The sequence below is a fragment of the Mustela putorius genome, unplaced genomic scaffold (genome assembly GCF_011764305.1).
Source record: "Mustela putorius furo isolate JIRA1106 unplaced genomic scaffold, ASM1176430v1.1 tig00000095_pilon_pilon_pilon, whole genome shotgun sequence".
In the NCBI taxonomy this organism is placed as follows: domain Eukaryota; kingdom Metazoa; phylum Chordata; class Mammalia; order Carnivora; family Mustelidae; genus Mustela; species Mustela putorius.
The window spans coordinates 22,247,620-22,270,315 of record NW_025421280.1 but is presented as its reverse complement, the minus strand read 5'-3'; the positions used below and the strand labels follow the sequence as shown (position 1 = coordinate 22,270,315).

General features: G+C 45.0%; 1 protein-coding gene across 5 annotated transcripts in view; it reads left to right on the top strand.

Annotated features, from left to right (window-relative positions):
• DAG1 (dystroglycan 1) overlaps positions 1–22,696 on the top strand; it is a 69,788-nt gene that overhangs the window by 32,433 nt on the left and 14,659 nt on the right. For 4 of the 5 annotated variants that reach the window (XM_045079875.1, XM_045079871.1, XM_045079883.1 and 1 more), the window contains exon 2: positions 16,912–17,293. In XM_045079875.1, the coding sequence (XP_044935810.1) occupies positions 17,018–17,293 (276 nt within the window). In that variant the 5' untranslated portion in view covers positions 16,912–17,017. Of the gene's footprint in view, positions 1–323; positions 441–16,911; positions 17,294–22,696 lie in introns of those variants that run through there. The other variant, XM_004760648.3, reaches the window with a different exon arrangement.

The following is a 22,696-nucleotide window of genomic DNA, read 5'->3' as shown; positions in this document are numbered from 1 at the left end:
ATCCCAGGACACTGGGATCATGACCTGACCCGAAGGCAGCCATTTAACCAACTGAGCCACCCAGGTGTCCCGCTTGATTATTTTTTTAAAAAGACAAAACTCTAGCTCTTTACATAAATAAACTGGTAACTGGTGAATTTGCGGTATTTTTAGTTCTTTGTGCTAAGGAAATCTGGATTTTCCTTTAAAGCATTGGTTGAACGTGGTTAATGATCTGAGGCCGGCAGAGGACTGGAGGGCCTCTCCCTCCCTTGGGATGAAAATCCTCTCTAAGGAACCTGTGGCTTCCTGTTTGCTCCCTCTGCCTTTCTGAGAGCAGGTTGCTGGGTGGGACACTTCATTTGGCTTCTAACAATCTGTGAGATCCTGAAGTGTTCCTGCAGAGGCATCAGCAGAGAGAGAGTGAGGGCTATGGTTTTTGTGGTCGTTTTCTCAACCAGGTAAGAAATGCGGCCTGGCTGAACTGCCTCAGGATGAACGGTTCGGCTGCGGTGTGGGGGGCAATCTCCCTCCCATTCCCTGGCGGTTGTTGCTTTGACTGTTTTATCTTTGCATTTCCCACTCTCGCATCAGAAATCTTATCAAGAGATAACTGAGGTAGAGGGACTAGTCGGGGAACAAAGGCCAGATTCTGTTTTATCAGTCAAGCTCTTCAGGGCAGTTAGTCTGAGGAGATAGAATCAGAGCTCTCGGCCTCTCTCCCCCTCCTCTCTCTCTCTTGCCTGTGACCTCTACATTCCTGGTCTTTTCTCTTACCACGAAAGTTCTGAGCAGGTAGGGCAAGTGACTATCCCCATGGCTCTGAGAGGAATTGGCTGGCCTGTTAGGAGGTCTGTGTTGCCATGAAATCTCTGATAGTGTCCTCTTGATCTGTGCATGAGAGAATGCAAAGAAGAGGTCCCTGACTCTTAATTAGGTCTATTCTTAAGACACAGCTTTAAGGTTTAAAAACAAGAAAGAAAGAAAGAAAGAAATACCCCAGAACTTCAAGATTCAGTGGACTGGCGTACAGTGAGAGGACAAAGGTAAATTTTCTGCTTACAGAAGAGGTCCTTTGGGGCGCCTGGGTGGTTCAGTGGGTTAAAGCCTCTGCCTTCAGCTCAGGTCATGATCCTGGGTCCTGGGATCGAGCTCCGCATCGGGCTCTCTGCTCAGCGGGGAGCCTGCTTCTCCCCCTCTCTCTCTGCCTGCCTCTCTGCCTATTTGTGATCTCTGTCAAATAAATAAATAAAATCTTAAAAAAAAAAAAAAAGAAAAAAAGCGGTCTTTTAAGTAGTCAACTTCCCGGTGCAGATAACTGTGTGGAGACTGGGAAGGGCAAGGTGCCTGTGTACTCATTTTGTGTGTGTGTGTGTGTGTGTGTGTGTGTGTGTAAAATGTGATCTGCTCGGGCGCCTGGGTGGCTCAGTGGGTTGTGGCTCAGGTCATGATCTCGGGTCCTGGGATGTGTGTGTGTGTGTGTGTGTAAAATGTGATCTGCTCGGGCGCCTGGGTGGCTCAGTGGGTTGAGCCGCTGCCTTCGGCTCAGGTCATGATCTCGGGGTCCTGGGATGTGTGTGTGTGTGTGTGTGTAAAATGTGATCTGCTCGGGCGCCTGGGTGGCTCAGTGGGTTGAGCCGCTGCCTTCGGCTCAGGTCATGATCTCGGGGTCCTGGGATCGAGTCCCACATCGGGCTCTCTGCTCAGCAGGGAGCCTGCTTCCCTCTCTCTCTCTCTCTGCCTGCCACTCCGTCTACTTGTGATCTCTCTCTGTCAAATAAATAAATAAAATCTTTAAAAAAAAATGTGACCTGCTCACTCAATGTGGGGTTGCAGCTCATGACCCATGTGGGAATAATGAGTTGGCTGCCCAGCTGACTTAGCGCCCTGGACCTGCACTCTTGATCAGATGGGAGGAGATCCAGCATACCTGGTGTGAAGGTGCCCGAACTGGACACATTTCCCTAAATCTGAGGAGAAACGAGATTTAGATTCTCTGAATCTCCTTGAGGAGCAACCCAGCATCCTCTTCTGGGTAAGGCTAGCAATGCAGGTGCTGGCAGGACCCGGCCCAGGAGTTTTGCCTTTGCCTGTTGATTGGGAGCTGGTGCTCTCAGGTGCCACTCTAGGGAAGCCTGATTGTGAGGTCAGTGCAGTCAGGCGACCTTGTCCTGCTCTGCATTGGCGTTGCCTCCTCCTCACTGCCTGAAAACAGCACAGCCATGGCTTTGCAGAATAGGAGTTCTAAGAGTTTGCAAGGCCGTCTTTTGGCTCTTTCTCCACAGCCTTCAGAAGCATACCTCTAAAACCTACCGGAGAAGTTTGTAATGATTTAGAGTTTATAGTTGTTGCAAGGCTGAGGTGGGTAGAAGGGCCAATTAGAGCTGTACGTGGGAGGGAAGGAATTCAGCCAGCAAGAAAGCCTGAGCAAACGAGTGGGTGCTAGTTGTGTCTTGTCCTTTTATAAACAATGTTTGTTGGTCTGGCAGTTTCTGGCATGGTTGAAATATTCTCGACGGTCGAGCCTTAAGAATGTGGCCCAAAACAAGAATGTAGCCAAAGCAGATCGCACCGTTAAATACTGAAGGTCGAAGTATGTGCCTGGATAAACATGGGGTGCAGTGGCAGCCTTCCGGTGAAGGTGCAAGAACCCCCATTCACCAGAGCAAGGACACCCCTCTGTGGCGTCTGTGTTGTGAGGCTGCTGGCAGGGCCGAGGGCTGGGGTAAGGGGTAAGGAGAGACCTGACTAGGGGGCAGGGAGCGCTGGGGCCACTCCCCTGCTTCCCCTTATTCCTCTGTTTTGGAGTCTAATTAGCCAATTAGGTCAGGAAGGCCAGCAGTCAGCACGCTTTTTCTCAACTTAGTTCATCGAAGTCAGATTAACATATTAGTTTTGAGTGATGGCCCTTATTTGTAATCTTTTATAGGATAATGGAAAAATATATCAGGAAATCAGCTTTTAACTTTTAACCTGTGAAATCAGATGTGATGACTGCTTTTGTGTTTAGTCAATCATTTCAAGGATTTGGTGGAAACTCACACTCGGCAGATGGCAGACCAAGCACCTGCTTGGTGCTAAGATCTCCTGGGGGAGAGGGCAGCAGGGCACATGTGGCTGAGACCCCAGCAGTGGACCTCTTCTGCCTCCTTTCCCCTCTGGGTAGCCCTTGGCATCTGACCTTGATGCAGACAGACATTGACCATCCTGCCCTCAAAACATAGTCTGGCTCTACCTTTGTGCTGAGATGGAGGGGTTTTGGATAGCCAGGGCAAGTCTGTGGAGTCAGAAGGAAACATTTTAGTTTCCAGTAAGCACCTACTCTGTGTTTGTAAATTTGCCGATTTATAAGTACTTTAGTTTTATTATCTCTTGTGCTTTATGACTTAGTAATATGTGCAAATCCTAATTGAATATTTTCGTATGAAATGCGGGAAGGCTGCATGCATAGCAGATGAAGCTTCACACCTAGCACAGGGTAGGTAGTCAGTAAATATGCACTGAAGTGTAATTATTCTTGGGCTGTCTTGAGATAATTGTAATTTGCTGTAATTGGGTTCTCGGATGCCACAGGGGTACGCGGATGTGGTAATTCATTCTCTCTTGGATTCTGCTGAGTCTGGCCCCCGATCTCTCACATTTACTCCCCGCCCTACCCCACCTCTCACTCCAGCTGCTACAGCCAGGTGGCCCTTGTCTTTGGGCTCAGTTTACCCTTTTCTGTTCTCAGGGCCCTGCCTGGGCATTGGTGATTCAGACAGGACCTAAGCCTCATGAATGTTTTTTCTGAAGTCTGATTGGTATGACTCTGAGTAACATGTGTGTGGTGTTTTTTTTTAAGATTTTATTTATTTGACAGAGAGAGAGAGCACGTGCATATGCACACAAGGGGGCCGGATCGGTAGGCAGAGGGAGACGGAGGGGGAGAAGCAGGTTCCCTGCTAAGTAGGGAGCCTGATGCAGGGCTCCATCCCAGGACCCTGGGATCATGACCTGAGTGGAAGGCATATGCTTAACTGATAGAACCACCCAGGTGCCCCGAGTAATATGTTTTTAAAAAAATATTAATTTGTAATTGTGGTTAAAATGCATAATAAAATTTACCTTGTTATCCATTAAAGTTTTTTTTTTTAAATTGTGGTAAAAAAACATCTAACAGATTTTTACATGTTAATAATTTTTAAGTTTGCAGTTTAGTACCAAGTAATGTTTAACAGCAAGGGGCATACCGAGGTCAGTGGAGTGTAGAATGAACTGTTTCTCAGTGAGTTTTGTCACAGAACATGTGAAAAATAGACCCAGATGAAAAACCACGGTCTGGTGGAGAATGGCCTGCAGCCCTGGGATTTTGAGCCTTTTCCTTCTCTTCCTCTAGGACATGTTTGTACCTGAGTGAGTTTGTACTTAGGTATTAAAGCTTTGCTTCCTTCCTGCGTTGGTTGAAAAAAACCAAACCACCATCAGCAGAAACCCTTGCCCTTCCTGCACCTCTCCTTTTGGTAACTGTGATAAGTGAGAATTTGCAAGAGTTTTCCAAGTGAGAAAAGTTCGAAGCAGCTTTTCTAATAGATGATTATGTAGTGCTTGCTTCGCAGAAGTAATTTTTTTCTTCCACATATTTTTACTTCAAGTGTCTTGCTGTGTATGTAAGCCTAGACTCCTTTGGTGGGTTCTCCAGCTCCCTGGTGGTGTCTCTGGGGGTCTGCCCCACACCTCTGGTGGTATCCCACAGCATGCCGGCCAGGTGGGGGCTTGCCTTGTGTCGGGTGGGTCCTCAGCTGTCTCTGGCTGTGAGCACTTTTGAGGGAACACCTTGAATCTTCACCGGCGACTTGGTTCAACACTTGTCTCATCTGATGCTAAAGAGGGAAAAAGGCCCATTTTTAACTCAAAGCAGAGAAAGCTGCCTGTCTTATGGTATTTGGAGCCCAAATAAACAGTGACTTCACACTATTGTTTTCCATTGTGGGAGTACATCCTGTAGGCCATCCGTTTGAGCAGTTTTAAACTGGTTAGCCCTCCAGAATTTTTATATTAATGTTTGACTGATATTTAACAGTTAATTTTAACTTTTGAGTGTCTGGACAAAAGATTTTATTTTATTTTATTTTTTTTTTTTGAGAAAGAAAGCAAGTGCATGAGCGTAGTGGGGGGAGGGAGAGGGAGAGGTGCAGAGAGAGTCTTAAGCGTCACACCCAGCGAGGAGCTGGATGGGGAGCTCAGCTTCACAACCCTGAGATCATGAGCTCAAACCAGGAGTCAAATGGCCAACCAGTTGAGCCACCCAGGTACCCCCGGGGACAAGAGCATTTTTGCTAGATGGAACTTAAAGCGGTTGTTTCAGTTGGTTTGCTTTTAACTTTTTTAAAACCATTTGAAACAGAGACATGGACTTCTATTATTTGTTTGGTTTAAAAAGATAGTCCCATTTTCCTTAAATGTTTTAATTACTACGGCGAAAAGAAGCAGTTTGAGAGTTTAAGTACAGTTTCTAGGTAACCTAGCTATTGGAGAGGTACAGTTCCTGGGAGTGGTTGGGGGTGAGGGCTGCGTCGGCCTCAGTCACATTTTGTGTAGTTAGTATGGGATTGACTCTCACAATTTTTCTTTAATTCTTGGAAAGCAAAAACTCGTAGGGAGCTGTTCTTCTAGGATTTTAGTTAAGATGTCTTAGTTTCATTCCCTGTGGGCTTTTCTGCATATGAGGAAACATTAAGTTTACTATGAATTGAGCTGGTGCCATATACACATTTGTTCTTGCATTTATTGTGTGGAAAGCATTTATTGACTGAGCTTCCTGTGTGCATGGGGCACTCATCAGCTCTGGAAAGGCAGGCTGAGCAGAAGAGATCTGCTTTCCTGGAGCTGGGCTTCCGGTGGAATATTCTAGTTCCCAGGAGCTGGCAATCCCCAGCTCTGTCTAGATTGTCTAGACAGAATAGGCCTTGTGCCTCATGGACATATGCCCCCCCCAACCCCCACCCTCAAACAAGGCATGTACCTTAGTCATATATAGCTGGGGATTAGTATTAGTGACAGGAAGGGCCGGAAGGATTCTTTCTTTCCTGCTGAACTGGGCCCCCGGAAGTTTGGGGTTCTTGCCTGTCATATATATTGCTTTTGATTCCTTAGTTGTGTCTCTTGACTTTGTAAACTTAAAATACACTTGCCTCCAGGGCGGATATTAAGTATTTGGTTTATAAAGGACACTACCTTTTTGGCATTGCTGAAAACTTGACGTATGTGTTTGTGTGTGTGTGTGTGTGTGTGTGTGTGTGTGTGTGTGTGTGTCTGTGTGTGTCTCTCTATCACTGAAGAGTCCCCAGGGTCACAGTTGGAGAAAGAAAGCATCGTTGAGGCTGTTGGGAGATTCAGGGGATTGCCAGCTCCAACCCCAACTAGATCGGGTTCCTATGAGTGAGGACACTTACCTGAAATGAGTCTTGGGGTCTTGGGCCCCCTGGGCTTCCTATCCCAGACTGTCCTTTCACTCTTGGGGACCCATATCCCAGGAGCCTGGTGGGGGCTTCCCCTGCTAAGATATTCTTGACCACAGCCAGCACCATGAAGTGCTGCCTCAGTGGTGCTCTCAGGTACTGAATGTTCACCTGACCCAGGGAGGGGTGCGATGGGTACCTGGGGTACCGTGGGGCTCTCTTCCCTGGCTCTTGGGGCAGGAGTGCAGGCTTTTACCAAGAGAAGAAAGAGAGGGCAGCCCGAGTGCCTGCCCTGGGATAGCAGTGTCCCAAAGGGCTGTGCTGTGTCCAGGCTTTGCAGGCTCTAACACTTTTTTTTTTTTTTAAAGATTTTATTTATTTATTTGACAGAGATCACAGGTAGGCAGAGAGGCAGGCAGAGAGAGAAAGAGGAGGAAGCAGGCTCCCCGCTGAACAGAGAGCCCGATGCGGGGCTCGATCCCAGGACCCTGGGATCATGACCTGAGCCGAAGGCAGAGGCTTAACCCACTGAGCCACCCAGGCGCCCCGGCTCTGACACTTTTAAGGTTTCCCTGCCCCCCTGGGCGGGGGGATGTCTAGAACTAAGGGGTGGAACTGCCGCCTGGCAGCATTGTTCACTTTTCACACTTTCTGTCATGGCTGTTGAACATGTGTTTAGAGAGCCAGGGGCTTCACTAAGGCACTGGGAAGGCCCCTCTTCACAGAGTTGTATTGCTCTGGGGTAGAGGACAGAACTGAATTCAGACTTAATGGCAGGCACTGACTGGGTACTGATACAGAGGGAGTAAGTTACCCATTCCACTACGTGTTCTCTGATAGATCATCTTTGTCAGCTTCTGTTAGCCAGATAGTGGTGAGTTCAGCTGAGATGTAACATGTTCTTGGGCTGCCCTGAGCACTTCCTGGTCTTCTAGAAGGTATAATAAGAGTGCACATATGCAGTATTAAAATGAGTGGCTGTGTCAGGAAGACTGTGTGATTCTGCCTGAGTCTCTGTTTCCTGAGCACTTTCACCGTATTCTGGCCACAGGCTGTGTGACCATGGTCGAATGTTACCTCTCCTAGGGCCTTGTTCCCTGAAAAAAGGAGGAGGCGGGTCTCTGGAGTGCTTCCATCTCTGAATGACCAAGTGCGTGAGTAAGAGACTATGTAAAAACCTTCCAATGGGATGTCCTAGTTTGGGCGTTTGAATGCAGCCTGCCAAGTTCCTTGCATGGGGAGATATGACCCTTGCTTATAGGAAGCCAGCATCAGAAAGACACAGGCTGCTTTTTGCCAAGTTTCCAAAAGATCTTTTCTCCCCGGGGCATGGAAAACCGACGTATAGCAGTTGGAGTTGTGCCCTGGACATCGCCTGCTTGCTAAATGTAGAGGCACTTAGTCATACCCGTGAAACAGATACCCCATGTCGTCATGTGTCCGCAGATAGCAGACTGAGCTTATGTTCTTGGTAGGACAGGGTGTGTCTCATACTGTTGCTGTTTTCAAATAAGCTGAGAATTTTTTTTTTTAAGATTTTTATTCATTTTTTTGACAGAGAATGAGAGAGCACAAGCAGGAGGAGCTTCAGAGGGAGAGGGAGAAGCAGACTCCCTGCTAAGCCAGGAACCCCACATGGGGCTGGATCTCAGGACCCCAAGATCATGACCCGAGCTGAAGGCAGATGCCCAACAGACTGAGCCACCCAGGTGCCCCTAAGCTGAGAATTTTTAAATGGAGAATCAGATTAGAAAAGTAAAAGATCAACTGGATCTCATAAGTAGTAAAATAAGTAAATTAAAGAGTAAAGACACAGGAAGAAGCTAAAAAAACACCAAGTTCTGTATCCTCTCCATTAATTCATTAGGTGTGTGTCTGGAAATGTGTGTGTGCTTAGTATACATTACTGATAGTGACAAATGTCCCCCTGTCCCCCCAAGCTTCCAGTTTTGTAGGGTGTTAGTTGAGCTGAACACTTAACTAAATAAGAGTTACAATGTGTAAGAAAGAAAAGGCCATTAAGAGAAGCACTGTGCAACAGTAAACTGTCAAGTTACAATTTAGAATAGTATAAAACGGGCGCCTGGGTGGCTCAATCCTTAAGTGTCTGCCTTTGGCTTGGGTCATGATCCCGGAGTGCTGGGATGGCGCCCTGCAGAGGCATCAGGCTTTGCTCAGGGAGCCTGCCTTTCCCTTTCCCTCTGCCTACTGCTCCCCCTCCTTGTGCTCTCACTCTCTCTTTCAAATAAATAAATCAAATCCTTAAAAAAATAGTATAAAACAGAAGATTTAGTTCTAAAAATTAAGTGATAAATAAAATAAGCTATAAAAGGGGTATGAAGGCACAGACAGGAAACTGGGAGATACAAACATACACACACACACGAATTCCAAGAAAAACCTTTAACTTGGGGAACTTGATAGAAATCTGAGAAGACCTCTACCGAGAGTACAATGAACCTGTGTGTTGAGGAGTCAGGGTGTTTCCTTCTTTGCCCTTCCTGGTGGAGGACCCTGTAGCGGTCACAGAGAGTTAAGTGGTTCTTGGGAGCTGATGTCCACAGGACCCCAGCCTCTAAGTCCGTGGTCATTTGGTGTCCCCTTGAGGAAGTGTGACATTTAACACGTTTGGCAAGTCTGTGCTGGGAAAAAGTGATACAGCCAGATGGCTGGCAGGAGAAGTCCCTTTTGGGGAATGGGTCTGAAATCCCATGAGAACTACCCGGTTGCCTATGGCCTTAGGGTGGAACAAGGTAGTGGAAACAGGAAGGAGGACAGTGTTATACCCAGTATTTATCTAGCACTGATGAGAGGATGCGGTCGTGCCAGATCATAAAATATCTTCATTGACTTTCCAAGGTAGATAAATCTCAAATCACTTTTCTTATCTTTGTGGAGCAGCTTCATGTGTTTTTTTATCTGAGCCTTTAGGGAGCAAGTGCAGTCCTAGAAACTAGAAACTAGGAGTATGTGAACTTGAGTGAAATGGGGCCCAGGAGGGTAGGGGTAGACAGAAATGGAGTTGATCAGTGGGGTAGGGTTGGGGCAGGGCAGTAGCTCCAGGGGCTGAGATCTGGATGCCATTCAGAATTTGCTAGACACATGAATGAGGACAGGGCTTTCCAGTCCTCAGAAGGTGGTGAAGAAGACACGGAGCAGGACTTCCTGTTTTAGGATTTTTATTAGTTTGAGATGACAGCCCTTTACCTTCACGGTGTTTAGGTCTCTAGCAGAGAACATAGACTAACATTATATATAACCTTAGTATCTGCTACTCCGCTTTGTCATGCCTTAATGTTCTGTTGTTGTTGTTGTTTCAGATTTATTTATTTTTTAGAGAGAGTGCATGGCACTGAGTGGGGAGCCAGACGCAGGACTTGATCCCATGACCCTGAGATCACGACTGGAGCTAAAACCAATTCAGATGCTTAACTGACTGAGCCACCCAGTCACTCCTCTTCTTTTGTATTTTTGTAATATCCTATTTTAGGAGATAAAGCAGTTATGAATTTGGAGACCATTGTGAACCCACCTTTTCCTGTGCCCCTTTTAGAGCTATACCAACTTCTTTGATACCCCAGCTGCCTCGTTAGTCCCTGGTAATCACTAATCTATTCTCTATTTCTATAATTTTGTTACTTCAAGAATATTATAAAAATATAATATATGTAATAACGTATATGTAAGGTATGTATAAAAATATAGTATGTAAACTTCTAGGATTAGCATTTTACACTCATCACAATTCCCTTGAGATTTGTTCACTTGGTCTAGTATATCAATAGTTTATTTCTTTTATTGCTCATTAGTAGTCCATGGTATGGATGTACTACAGTTTGTTTAACCATTCATCCACTGAAGGACATCTGGGTTGCACTATTGGTTGAAGAAGCTATTTTCCCCCATTGAATTGCTTTTGTATTTTTTTCAAATATAAGTTGGGTATTTTTGTTTAAATCTGTTTCTGGATTCTAGAGGTGTTTGGGTGGCTCAGTGGGTTAAGTGTCCAACTGTTGGTTTTGGCTTGGGTTGGGATCTCAGGGTCATGGAATCGAGCCCCTCAGTGTTCAGCACAGAGTCTGCTTAAAACACTCTCTCTCGGGCGCCTGGGTGGCTCAGTGAGTTAAGCCGCTGCCTTTGGCTCAGGTCATGATCTCAGGGTCCTGGGATCGAGTCCCGCATCGGGCTCTCTGCTCAGCGGGGAGCCTGCTTCCTCCTCTCTCTCTGCCTTCCTCTCTGCCTACTTGTGATCTCTCTCTGTTGAATAAATAAATAAAATCTTTAAAAAAAAAATTAAAAAAAAAAAACACTCTCTCTCAAATAAATAAATAAATCTTAAAAAATATTCTGGGGGCGCCTGGGTGGCTCAGTTGGTTGGACGACTGCCTTCAGCTCAGGTCATGATCCTGGAGTCCCGGGATCGAGTCCCACATTAGGCTCCCAGCTCCATGGGGAGTCTGCTTCTCTCTCTGACCTTCTCCTCGCTAATGTGCTCTCTCTCACTGTCTCTCTCTCAAGTAAATAAATAAAATCTTTTTTTTTTTTTTAAGATTTTATTTATTTATTTGACAGAGAGAGATCACAAGTAGACGGAGAGAGAGGCAGGCAGAGAGAGAGAGAGAGGGAAGCAGGCTCCCTGCTGAGCAGAGAGCCCGATGTGGGACTCGATCCCAGGACCCTGAGATCATGACCTGAGCGGAAGGCAGTGGCTTAACCCACTGAACCACCCAGGCGCCCAATAAATAAAATCTTAAGAAAAAAAAAATGTTTAAAAAAAAAAAATATTCTGGATTCCCAGTGCTGTTCCATTGATTTATATGTTTGTCTCTCCACTAATACAGTCTTGATTATTGTAGCTTGCTAAATTTTGATATTAGGTAGAATAATCCCTCTTTTTCTTTTACAAAATTGTTTTTTTGGCTATTGTAGTTTCTTTGCCTTTCCATATAAATTTAATTTTTTAAAATTTTTTAAGATTTTATTTATTTGAGAGAGAGAGTATGAGCAGGGAGGAAGGGGACAGGGAGAAGCAGACTCCCCGCTGAGCAGGAGGCCCAATGCAGGGCTCAATCCCAGGACCCTGGGATCATGACCTGAGCCGACAACAGAGGCTTAACGACCGAGCTACCCAGGTGCCCCTCCTATTATCCTTCTGTTACGGATTTCTAATTTGATTCCATTGTGGTTAGAGAACACATTCAGTGTTACTTTATTTCTTTTAAGTTTTTTAGCGTTTGATTTATGGCTCTAGATATGATTTATCTGTATTTATGTTCCATGGACATTTGAAAAGAATGTATGTTCTGCTGTTAATGTTGATTAGATCATGTTGATCGACGGTATTTTTGAATTCTTTTGTAACCTTGCTAATTTTCTTTCTAGTTGTTCTCAGTTGTTGAGAGTGTGGTGTTGAAGTTTCCAACTAAAATTGTGGATTTGTTTATTTTTCCTTTCAGTTCTGTCAGTTTTCATATAACTTTGTTGTTTGGTGTGTGTACGTTTAGGGTTGTTATTCTTGGTAGCTTGAGCCTTTTATCATTATATCATTTCCCTCTGTCTCTGGTAATTGTCTTTGCTCTAAAGTCTATTCTATCTGATATTGATAGAGCCTTTCTTGCTTTCGCTAAATTAATGTGTGCATGTTATATCTTTTTCTTTTCCTTTTTTTTTTTTAAGATTTTATTTATTTGACAGAGAGAGACAGTGAGAGTAGGAACACAGGCAGCATGAGCAGGGGGAGAGGGAGAAGCAGGCTTCGGCCGAGCAGGTAGCCCGATGCAGGGCTCAATCCCAGGACCCTGGGATCATGACCTGAGCTGAGGGCAGACTCTTAACAACTGAGCCACCCAGGCGCCCCTCTTTTTCTCTTCTTTTACTTTCCACCTATCCTCGTCATCTTGGTATTGTCATCTATTGATTGCCTTTTAATTCAGTTCGAGATCTTCCTGGTTTATGGTATGAGTGTGTTTTTTTTGTTTTGTTTTGTTTTGTTTTGTTTTTGGAGAGGGAAAGAAAGGGTGGGGGAGAGGGGGCTGCGGAGGGAGAGGTAGAGAGAATGCCAAGCAGGCTCCATGCCCAGCACAGAGCCTGATGTGGGGCTCAGTCCCACAACCCTGAGATCATGACCTGCTCTGAAACCGAGAGTCGGACGCCTTACCAACTGAGCCACCTAGGTGCCCCTGATGAGTGGTATTTGATTGAAACCTGAACAGTTTTGTCTCTGTTCTGAAACTGATTATTTTTCCTGGCTTTTTCTAATACTCTGGCAGGAGACAAATGAGGGAGGTACTGCCTGATTATTGGAAAGTGGAGGTAGAAGTCCAGGTTCCTTACTCAGCCTTTGTTTTTAATTGAAGTATAATTAACATACAGTATTCTCTTAGTTTCAGGCAGACAACATAGTGATTCAACAGCTCTATACATTCCTCTGTGCTCACCATGATAAGCGTAGTCACCATCTGTCACCAAACACTATTACAGTATTATTAACTATTCCCTATGCTGTACTTTGTATCTCCATGATTGTTTTATAACTGGAAGTTTGTACCTCTTTTTTTTCTTAAAGATTTACTTACTTTTTTTTAAAGACTTTATTTATTTATTTGACAGAGAGAGATCACAAGTAGGCAGAGAGGCAGGCAGAGAGAGAGAGAGAGGAGGAAGCAGGCTCCCTGCTGAGCAGAGAGCCTGATGCCGGACTCGATCCCAGGACCCTGAGATCATGACCTGAGCCGAAGGCAGGGGCTTAACCCACTGAGCCACCCAGGTGCCCCCGTGGATTTACTTACTTATTTGAAAGAGAAAGAGCAGTGCAAGTTGGGGGGCAGGGGCAGAGGGAGAAGGAGAGAAGCAGACTTCCTCCTGAGAGTGGAACTCCATTTCGGGGCTTGATCTCAGGTCCCTGAGATCATGACCTGAGCTGAAGTCAAGAGTTGGAGGCTTAATGGGCTGAGCCCCCCGGGGCCCCATGTTTGTACCTCTGAATCACCTTTATCTATGTCACCCCCCCCCCAACTTCCCCTTTGGCAACTACCAGTCCTATTTAAGAGTCTGATTTTTTTGTTTGTTTGTTTGCCCCACTCAGCCTTTTTTTGACACCTTAAGCCTGGTGAAGTCCTTGTTAACTGCTGCTGGGTAGGGGTGGGAATTCTCGTTCCCTAGTCCTCTTTATCAATGAGCGGTAGTGAGCGTTCTGACACTAGTTTTTCTCTGACACCAGCCCCACAGGTAGTGGGAGAAACGCCTCGTTACTGCTTGGATGGGCATAGAGTCTAGGTTTGGTTTCCACTGACACCAAGGAACTAGAGGAGTAGGCCAGGTGGTACGTTGTTACTGGACAGTAGGGGTGAAAGTCCTACTTAGCCTTCTCTGATACCACCCCAGTGGGGATTAGGGAGCCTTGTTATAGCCTCATGAGGGTGGAAGTCTGAGGCTCTCCATTTGGCCTTTGCTGGCTTGGGTGGGAGTGGGGCCATAGTTTTTTCTGTGGTGTTTGGCTAGAATAGAGCTGTTATTGTCTAAATGTTTTCTGTCTTGCTAGGCTACCCTCTTCCTGCTCCTCTGGCTAAAGAGAGCAGACTTTTGTTGGGACTCTCTCTCGTGTCATCTGTTGGCATTTCTGGGTTGCCAGCATCTTCAGCTCCAAATCTGGGATGTTTGAGGCAAAAAGAACTCACCACTTTGTCTTTCCTTGAGTCTTGAGGTCTCTCACTGGTCTGCCTTCTTCCCTTGACTTTTTAGAGTCTCGTGTTTATATATAATTTCTGGAATTTTTTGTCCTGTTTAGTGGGAAACTAGGAGAAAAATAGGTCTACCTCATCTTCTTAGATATGGAAGTCCAGTTGTTTTTTTTCTTTTATGCTTTATTTTTTGATGTCTTGTTAAATGAAATCCTTTCTTATCCTGACATTCTACTGTATTCTAAGATTTTGGGACTCCTGGGTGGCTCAGTCAGTTAAGTGCCCTCAGCTCAGGTCAGGATCCCAGGATCCAGTCCAGCGCCTGCTTCTCCCTCTGCCTCTGCCACTCCCCCTGCTTACACACACTCTCTCTCTGTCAAATAAATATGTAAAACAAACAAACAAAAAAACTAGGGCTAGATATAACTGCTGTTTATAAAGTTATTTTCAGGGGCGCCTGGGTGGCTCAGTGGGTTAAAGCCTCTGCCTTTGGCTCAGGTCATGATCCCAGAGTCCTGGGATCAAGCCCCACATTGGGTTCTCTTCTGAGCAGGGAGCCTGCTTTCCTTCCTCTCTCTCTGCCTGCCTCTCTGCCTACCTGTGATCTCTGTCAAATAAATAAATAAAATCTTTTAAAAAATAGTTATTTTCATAGAAAAATACTTATAAGTCAGCAGCACCTGTGTGGCTTAATCAATTAAGCAGCTGCTTATGGCAGGTCATCATCTCGGATCCTGAGATCAAGTTTCGTATCGGCTCCCTGCTCAGTCCCTCTGCCTTTCCCCCTCCGCTTGTGTTCATTCTCTTTCTCTCTAACAAATAAATAAAAGTCTAAAAAAAATTTTTTTTTATAAGTTCAGCTTTTTACATTTGTATAGCTAATCCACCCAGGACTTATTTATAATGGAGAAGCGAGGGAGGACCCTAATTGTACTTGATTTCCTGCATAAATGGCCCTTGGTCCTGGTGCCTATGAATTGCTCCTTTGCAAGCTGATTTCGGGCTCTCTGTCTGCTTCCACAATCCACTTCTGCCCTTCCGCTGTAATGCTGCTTTAAATACCTTCATGATAAGTCTTTGGTAAGCTAGGACTCCCGGACTTCAAAATTATTTTACTTGGGCTTTGGCTGTCTCATGAATTTTAGTTCAAAAACAAAGTAGGAACAGAAATGGGAAAATCAATAGCCAGAAAAACCCCAACCCCAGGCCTGTTGGAATTGGCTTGGATTTGCATTGACTTTATAGTACATTGCCCACTTCGGTGACCTTGTTTTTTGGTTTTTGTTTTTTTTAGCAGTATCATTTACTTTGCATACCCCAGTCAAAAAATATCATGTGGCCCCTTGGCAGGTTGGCTTAGGGCAGGGCTTTCTTTTCTAGAATGGGAAATTGCTCTGGTCACCTTGGGGACACCCATCAAGTCCCACAGTGCATCAGTATGACTTGTCAGCCTTAGGGCAAGTGTTCTGAGCTGCCTGCTGAAGCAAGTAAGGAGACTGAGGGACAAGGTGCAGGGTTCTAATCTCTCTTTTGGGGATGGGAAGCAAGTGAGGCCAAATAAGTTTTGTTCACTGGCACTGAGTTTGTAAATACGGGTTTAATAAACAAGTCCTGTGATTAGTGCTTGGGATGTGAGGAATACACAGTTGCTGAATTTCTCTGTGCAAATGCTTGGTTTTTTAGTCTCTTCAAAAGCATTGTTTTTAGTGGGGGAAGAGGCAGAGGGAGAAGGAAAAAGAGAATCTTTTTTTTTTTTTTTTTTTTAAGTTTATTTATTTATTTGACAGACAGAGATTACAAGTAGGCAGAGAGGCAGGCAGAGAGAGAGGAGGAGGCAGGCTCGCTGTTGAGCAGAGAGCCCAATGCGGGGCTCGATCCCAGGACCCTGGGATCATGACCCGAACCAAAGGCAGAGGCTTAACCCACTGATCCACCCAGGCGCCCCAAATGCAGAGAATTTTGCTCCTTCATCCCTAAATCCTTCAAAATTAGGGACAATCTCTTACACAACCACACTACTATCATCTCACCTGAAAAAATTAATAATAAATCCAATCTCCTGCCCAGAGGCCCAATTATTTCTTTCGGAGCTGGGCTTCTGTGTTTTAAAGTTTTTAAGTTTTTTGCTTTAAGTAAATCCAGATCCAGTCAAGATGCACACAGTACATCTGGTGGCCGTTTCTAAATCTGGAACAGTCCCCCTGTGTTTAGGGGTGTCAGCATTTGGGTATACCAGGCCAGTTATCTTGTAGAAGGTCCCACATTCTAGATTCGTCTCATCGTGTCTTCATGACTGCTGTGTTTGCTGTATACTGGGAATTAGGTCTAGAGCAGCACTGCCCAATAGCAATATAATGTGAGCCACACATTAGTATTTTCTGGTAGGCATGTGAAAAAATAAAAATAAGAAGGAGGTATTAATTTTGGTCCTGTATTTTCTTAAGCATTTCTTTATTTATCATTTGTTAATGTGTATTATTTACTTAATATTTTATTTCATAATATATCTTATATCCAAAAGAATATCATTTCAGTATGTAATTGGTATTTTAAAAGTATTAAGGAGATATCTTACATTCCTTTTTTTTTTGCTAACTTTTCAAAATTCAATGTATATTTTACCCTTAATGGGCCAGCTACATTTCCAGTGCTCAGTGGCCACATGTAGCTGGTTCCTCTGTCCTGGACAGCGTAGGGTGAGACTTGATCTAACTCAGGGTAGATGTTTTGTCAACACTTGGGGGTAGTAACTGCCTGTGTACAACTTGGAAATTATGGGGTTTGCTAAAGTCTGAGTCTGCTCTCTTCTTTTTCAGGCCCTGGGATGGAGCAGGTGTGCAGAGGGTGAGGACCCAGCTCTGGGACCAGGTCACTTGCCTCCTTTCTTAGTAAGACTGTTGGCTTGAGCAGACCCAAGCCAGGATGAGGATGTCTGCAGGCCTTTCGCTGCCGCTCCCCCTCTGGGGGAGGACCTTTCTCCTTCTGCTGTCTGTGACTGTGGCTCAGTCCCATTGGCCTTCGGAGGCTGGCAGGGACTGGGAGAACCAGCTCGAGGCGTCCATGCATTCAGTGCTCTCAGATCTTCACGAGGCTGTTCCCACAGTGGTGGGCATTCCTGATGGTACGGCTGTCGTTGGGCGCTCGTTTCGAGTGACCATTCCAGCGGATTCAGTTGCCTCCAATGGAGAACTCATCAAGGTGAGATGGATGTAAAGCTTAAGTAAATGAGGAAGAAGTCTCATCTGCATTTTGGCTTTAGTTGTTTTTTGTTTGTTTATGTTTTTTGGGGTTTTTTTTAGCTTTCCATTCTAAGTTCCACATTCTGAGCTCAGTTCTTCCAGAACCTGTGCAATTATCATAAGAGAGGGACAACCACTGATTCTCACCAGAGGGTCTCCAGATACCTCTGAATAGCTTCCTAAACTTTTATTCTTTCTCCTATTTTTGAAGGTGTTACCATTAAAAAGCCTTTACATCTGTGGTTTGGAAAATTTCATGGTCATTGTGTTAGGATTTGATGGAAAGGCTTAAGTGCAGGAAAAGGTCTTCTTTCATTAACCACGGTATTAAACCCAAGAAATACAGAACTTTGAAATGATTTGAACCTATTTTTATAAAATATGGTATAAGTAAGTATAGGAGTTTTGCTCTCATTGGTGTTGTATGTTTACTAATGTGTTTGATCACTTAAGGACGAGTATTAGCATCCAGCCTTCAGCCTTGCCCCATCTCCTTTGGGGAAGCAATCCAGAGAACAAGGGGATCTGAGACCCACGTGACAAAAGAGTGTCTTGGTTGGCCCAAGATGGAAATCAGGTGAAATAGGAAGCCTTTGTGTCAGGAAGCACCATCCCTTTGTCTGGGGTTGTGGGTCCTTGGAATTTCCCCTGGATCCTGAGTGAGTTTGCACGGTGGCCACAAGATAGGTAGGCTGCACTTCTCAAGTTAGGAACATCTTCTAGAGCAGAGGTCAATTCTTTTTCTTAGAGGGCCAGATAGTAAATAGTTTAGGCTTTGCTGGCAGCGTGGTTTCTGTTGAAACTCCTCAGCCCTGCCATTGTAGCACAACAGTAGCCATAGATAATGTGTACATGAATGGGCGTGAGCGTGTTCCAATAGAACTTTACCTGTGGACGCTAGAACTGAAATTTGAATTTCATATAATTTTCACATGTCAAAAGATAATCTTTTCATTTTATTTTCTCTCAATCATTTGAAAATGCAAAAACCATTTTTAGATCATAGGTTGTACAGAAACAAGTGGTAGGCCACATTTGGCTCTTGGCCACAGTTGTCCTACGGCAAGCATTCTTCCCTCGAGGTATGGCTTGAAACCGAACTAAAAATATCCCAAGATTGGTACTTTGTGATGGTAGTTTTTATGTCTCTTTTGCCTTTAGACATGTGCAGACACAGTGTTCTGGTGATCTCTTGCTGTGTTTAAACCACCAAAAGTTTGAGGTTTAGAACTCCCAGTTTGTTTGCTCACAGTTTTGTGGCTAGGAATTCAGGGGGTCAGAGCTCATCGGGAAACCTCATATCTGCTTCACATGGCACTAATGAGAGTGGCTCATCTGGGTCTGGAGGGTCCACTTCTTTTTTTTTTTTAAGATTTTATTTATTTATTTGACAGACAGAGATCACAAGTAGACAGAGAGGCAGGCAGAGAGAGAGAGGGAAGCAGGCTCCCTGCTGAGCAGAGAGCCCGACGAGGGGCTTGATCCCAGGACCCTGGGATCATGACCTGAGCCGAAGACAGAGAGTCCAACCCACTGAGCCACCCAGGTGCCCGGAGCGTCCACTTCTAAAATGGCTTATTCCTGGCTGACAAGTTGGTGCTGCCTCTGGACAGGGAGCTTAGCTGGGGCTGTTCGTCAGGGTCCTTGGTTCCTCTCCATTTAGACCGTCCCCTGGGCTGCTTGAATTTCCTCACGGCACAGTTAGGTGGGTTCCAGGATTGGGTATTCCAAGAAACAGGAAGTGGAAACTCCCTGTCTCTTAAGGCCTGGCTTGGTAACTTGCACAGCAACACTTCACTGTACTCACTGGTCAAAGCACTCACAGTCTCTGGTGGGTCCTTTCCAACTTTCTCCTCTCTGATCCACAAGCCCCAGGCATCTAGATTAGATATGGTCACAAACACTATGCCACTCGTCCCACTGAGAGGTGGCTCTGTGCCATTTTCCCTTAGATCTGGGCAGACCTGCTCCTTACCTGCACCTTCCTTGTGCTCCCTTCATTTTCTTCCAGCCCCCTTTTCTTTAGGTCATGGCTTGTTCTCAGGGTGGCCTTCTGAGGTCAGAGGTGGTCATACTCTTAAAAATCCTGGCTCAGGTCCACAGAGCTCGTTGTTGTTTGCAGAAGTTTTCCGTGTCATCTTTGTAATGCCCCAGCAAGCTAGTTGCTAGTTTGCCTTTTAGAAAAAGAAGAGTGGCACTCTGGGGAGTGCAGTCCTTGGCCACCTTCACATTTGATCTTCTGAATGTCCAAACCCTGTAGTGGTTGCCCTTGTTCCAGTGATCACTGGAATGTTTTACGTGGATTAGTTTTGACAAGAGGTGCCTTGAATCAATGCAGCAAGCTGGGTATTTGCTGTATCTGGCAGAGAAATATTTAACAGGCTTATGGGGAGTAAAGAGATTTTATTGGGAAAACAGGATTTTATCTGAGCACATTTATCTGTAGAAAGCAGACCATTTAGTAGCTGATCAGCCTATAGAAAAACAGATGAAAATGTGTGACTCTTTGTTCCAGACAGTCTTGCCATCAGCATTGTGTGGGGTGGGAAATCAGATCAGAAAGCGTGACTTGGTCTCTGGAGCTTCAATTTCCCTGGATGTAAAGCGGCTTAATAAATCTTTATATAAAAAGGGTTTTTCCCCCCTCAATTATAATAATGAGATATAAATGTGTGTTGTAGAAAAGGGAGAAAGAAAAATCTCTTGTTCCTACCATTCAGAGTGAAGTCTTCTACCATTTTCTGTTTGTGAGGAGGTGTCCCTATCACACACACAGACATCTTAGACCTGAGATCATACTGGCCATATATTTTTTAAATTTTTAAATTTTAAATTTTGTTTTTGTTGTTTATTTAAAATAAATTAACATACAGCATATTACTAGTTTCGGAGGTAGAGTTGAGTGACTCATCAGGTGCATAGAACACCCCGTGCTCATTACCTCAGGGGCCCTCCTTAGTGCCCCTCAGCCAGTTACCCCGTCCTTCCATCCACTTCTCCTCTAGCAACACTGTTTGTTTCCTATAGTTAAGAGTCTCTTATGGTTTGTCTCCTCTGATTTTATCTTACTGTATTTTTCCTTCCCTTCCCCTATGTTCATCTGTTTTGTTTCTTAAATTCCACATAAGAGTGAAATCATGATATTCGTCTTTCTGACTTATTTCACTTAACATAATACTCTAGTTCCATCCATGTTGCTGCAAATGACAAGATTTCATTCTTTTTGATGGGCAAGTACATCTTTATCCATTCACCTATTGATGGACTTCAGGGCTCTTTCCGTATTTTGGCTGTTGCGGACATTGCTGCTATAAGCGTTGGGATGCACGTGCCTCCCCCCTTTAAAAAAAGATTTTATTTATTTATTTATTTGACAGACAGAGCACAAGTAGGCAGAGGGGCAGGCAGAGAGAGAGGAGGAAGCAGGCTCCCCACTGAGCAGAGAGCCCGATGCGGGGCTCGATCCCAGGACCCTGGGATCATGACCTGAGCCAAAGGCAGAGGCTTTAACCCACTGAGCCACCCAGGTGCCCCACATGTGCCCCTTTGAATCTGTGTGTGTGCCCTTTGGATAAATACCTGGTAGTGTAACTTCTTCCTCTTCCTTTTTTTTTTAAAGATTTATTTAGAGTCTGGGGGCCCGAGTGGCTCAGTTGGTCAGTTAAGCATCTGACTCTTGATTTCGGCTCAGGTCATGATCTCAGGGTTGTGAGCCCGCATTGGGCTTTATGGTCAGTAGGGAGAGTGCTTCTTTCCCTTTCCCTCTCCTCTCCTCCTGCTGGTGCACATGCTGTCTCTCAAATAAATAAATAAATCTTAAAAAAAAAAAGAAAGATTTCTTTCTTGGGATAACTGAGTAGCTCAGTCAGTTGAATGTTCAGCTCTTAATTTCGGCTCAGGTCATGGTCTCCAGTCATGGGACTGAGCCTCATGTCAAGCTGCATGATGGGGGAGGAGTCTGCTTGGGGATTCTCTCCTTTGCCTTCTACCCCTCCCCCAGCTCGTGCATATGCTCTCTTAGATAAATAAGTAAAATTATTTTTAATCTTAAAAAATATTTATACTTGTTTATGTATACCTATATATACCCTATACCAGACATCTTTCTGGGCCTACTTTTTTTTTTTTTTTTTAAGATTTATTTATTTACTTTATTTTTATTTATTTATTTATTTTTTTTAAAGATTTTATTTATTTATTTGACAGAGAGAAATTACAAGTACACTGAGAGGCAGGCAGAGAGAGAGAGAGAGAAGGAAGCAGGCTCCCTGCTGAGCAGAGAGCCCGATGCGGGACTCGATCCCAGGACCCTGAGATCATGACCTGAGCCGAAGGCAGTGGCTTAACCCACTGAGCCACCCAGGCGCCCTATTTATTTACTTTAGAAAGAACGCGAGAGGGAGAGGGAGAGAGAATCCCAAGCAGACTCCACTGACCATAGAGCCTGACATAGGGCTTGATCTCATGACCTGACCCAAAACCAAGAGTCAGATGCTCAACAGACTGAGCCACCCAGGCACCCCTAAACCTACCTTTTTTTATTCCCTGTAGTTTGAGTTTTTTCCTCATAGTCCTTAAGTATTCTTTGGGAAGATGATTTTTAATGACTTGCCCAATATTCTTACGTATGTGAGGAATATCTCAGATCTTATTCCCAAGGAGTGTTTTTGTTTTTTTTTTAAAGATTTTATTTATTTATTTGACAGAGAGAGATCACAAGTAGGCAGAGAGGCAGGCAGAGAGAGAGGAGGAAGCAGGCTCCCCCCTGAGCAGAGAGCCTGATGTGGGGCTCGATCCCAGGATCCTGAGATCATGACCCGAGCGGAAGGCAGCGGCTTAACCCACTGAGCCACCCAGGCGCCCCCCCCAAGGAGTGTTTTAAGGTGACTTCCAAATGGTATCCATCACTACTACTGCCGTCACCTGAGCTGCCACTTATTTGCCCAGGCTGCCGCTCTCTGTTCCTTTTTTTGTTTGTTTTTAAAGATTTTATTTATTTGTCAGAGAGAGAGAGCGTACAAGCAGGGCGAGTGGCAGGCAGAGGTAGAAGCAGGCTCTCTGCTGAGCAAGGATCCCAATAGGGGACTCCATCTGGGGACCCTGGGACCATTATCTGAGCTGAAGGCATGCTCTTAACTGACTGAGCCACCCAGGTGTCCCGCCTTTTTCTGTTTTTCCCCTCTCAGTCTGTTTTCCGCACTGAGGCAAGAGATGTTCTTATCTTGGTAAAGCTTAAATCTGCTAACACACCCCCTTTCCCCCAACTATTACTGAGCTGCACTTAGAATGGAGGCCCACGTGATTGGCCTCTGGCCTCCTTTCTCTCCCCTTTTCCTTTTGCATGTCATGTCCCAGCCATACT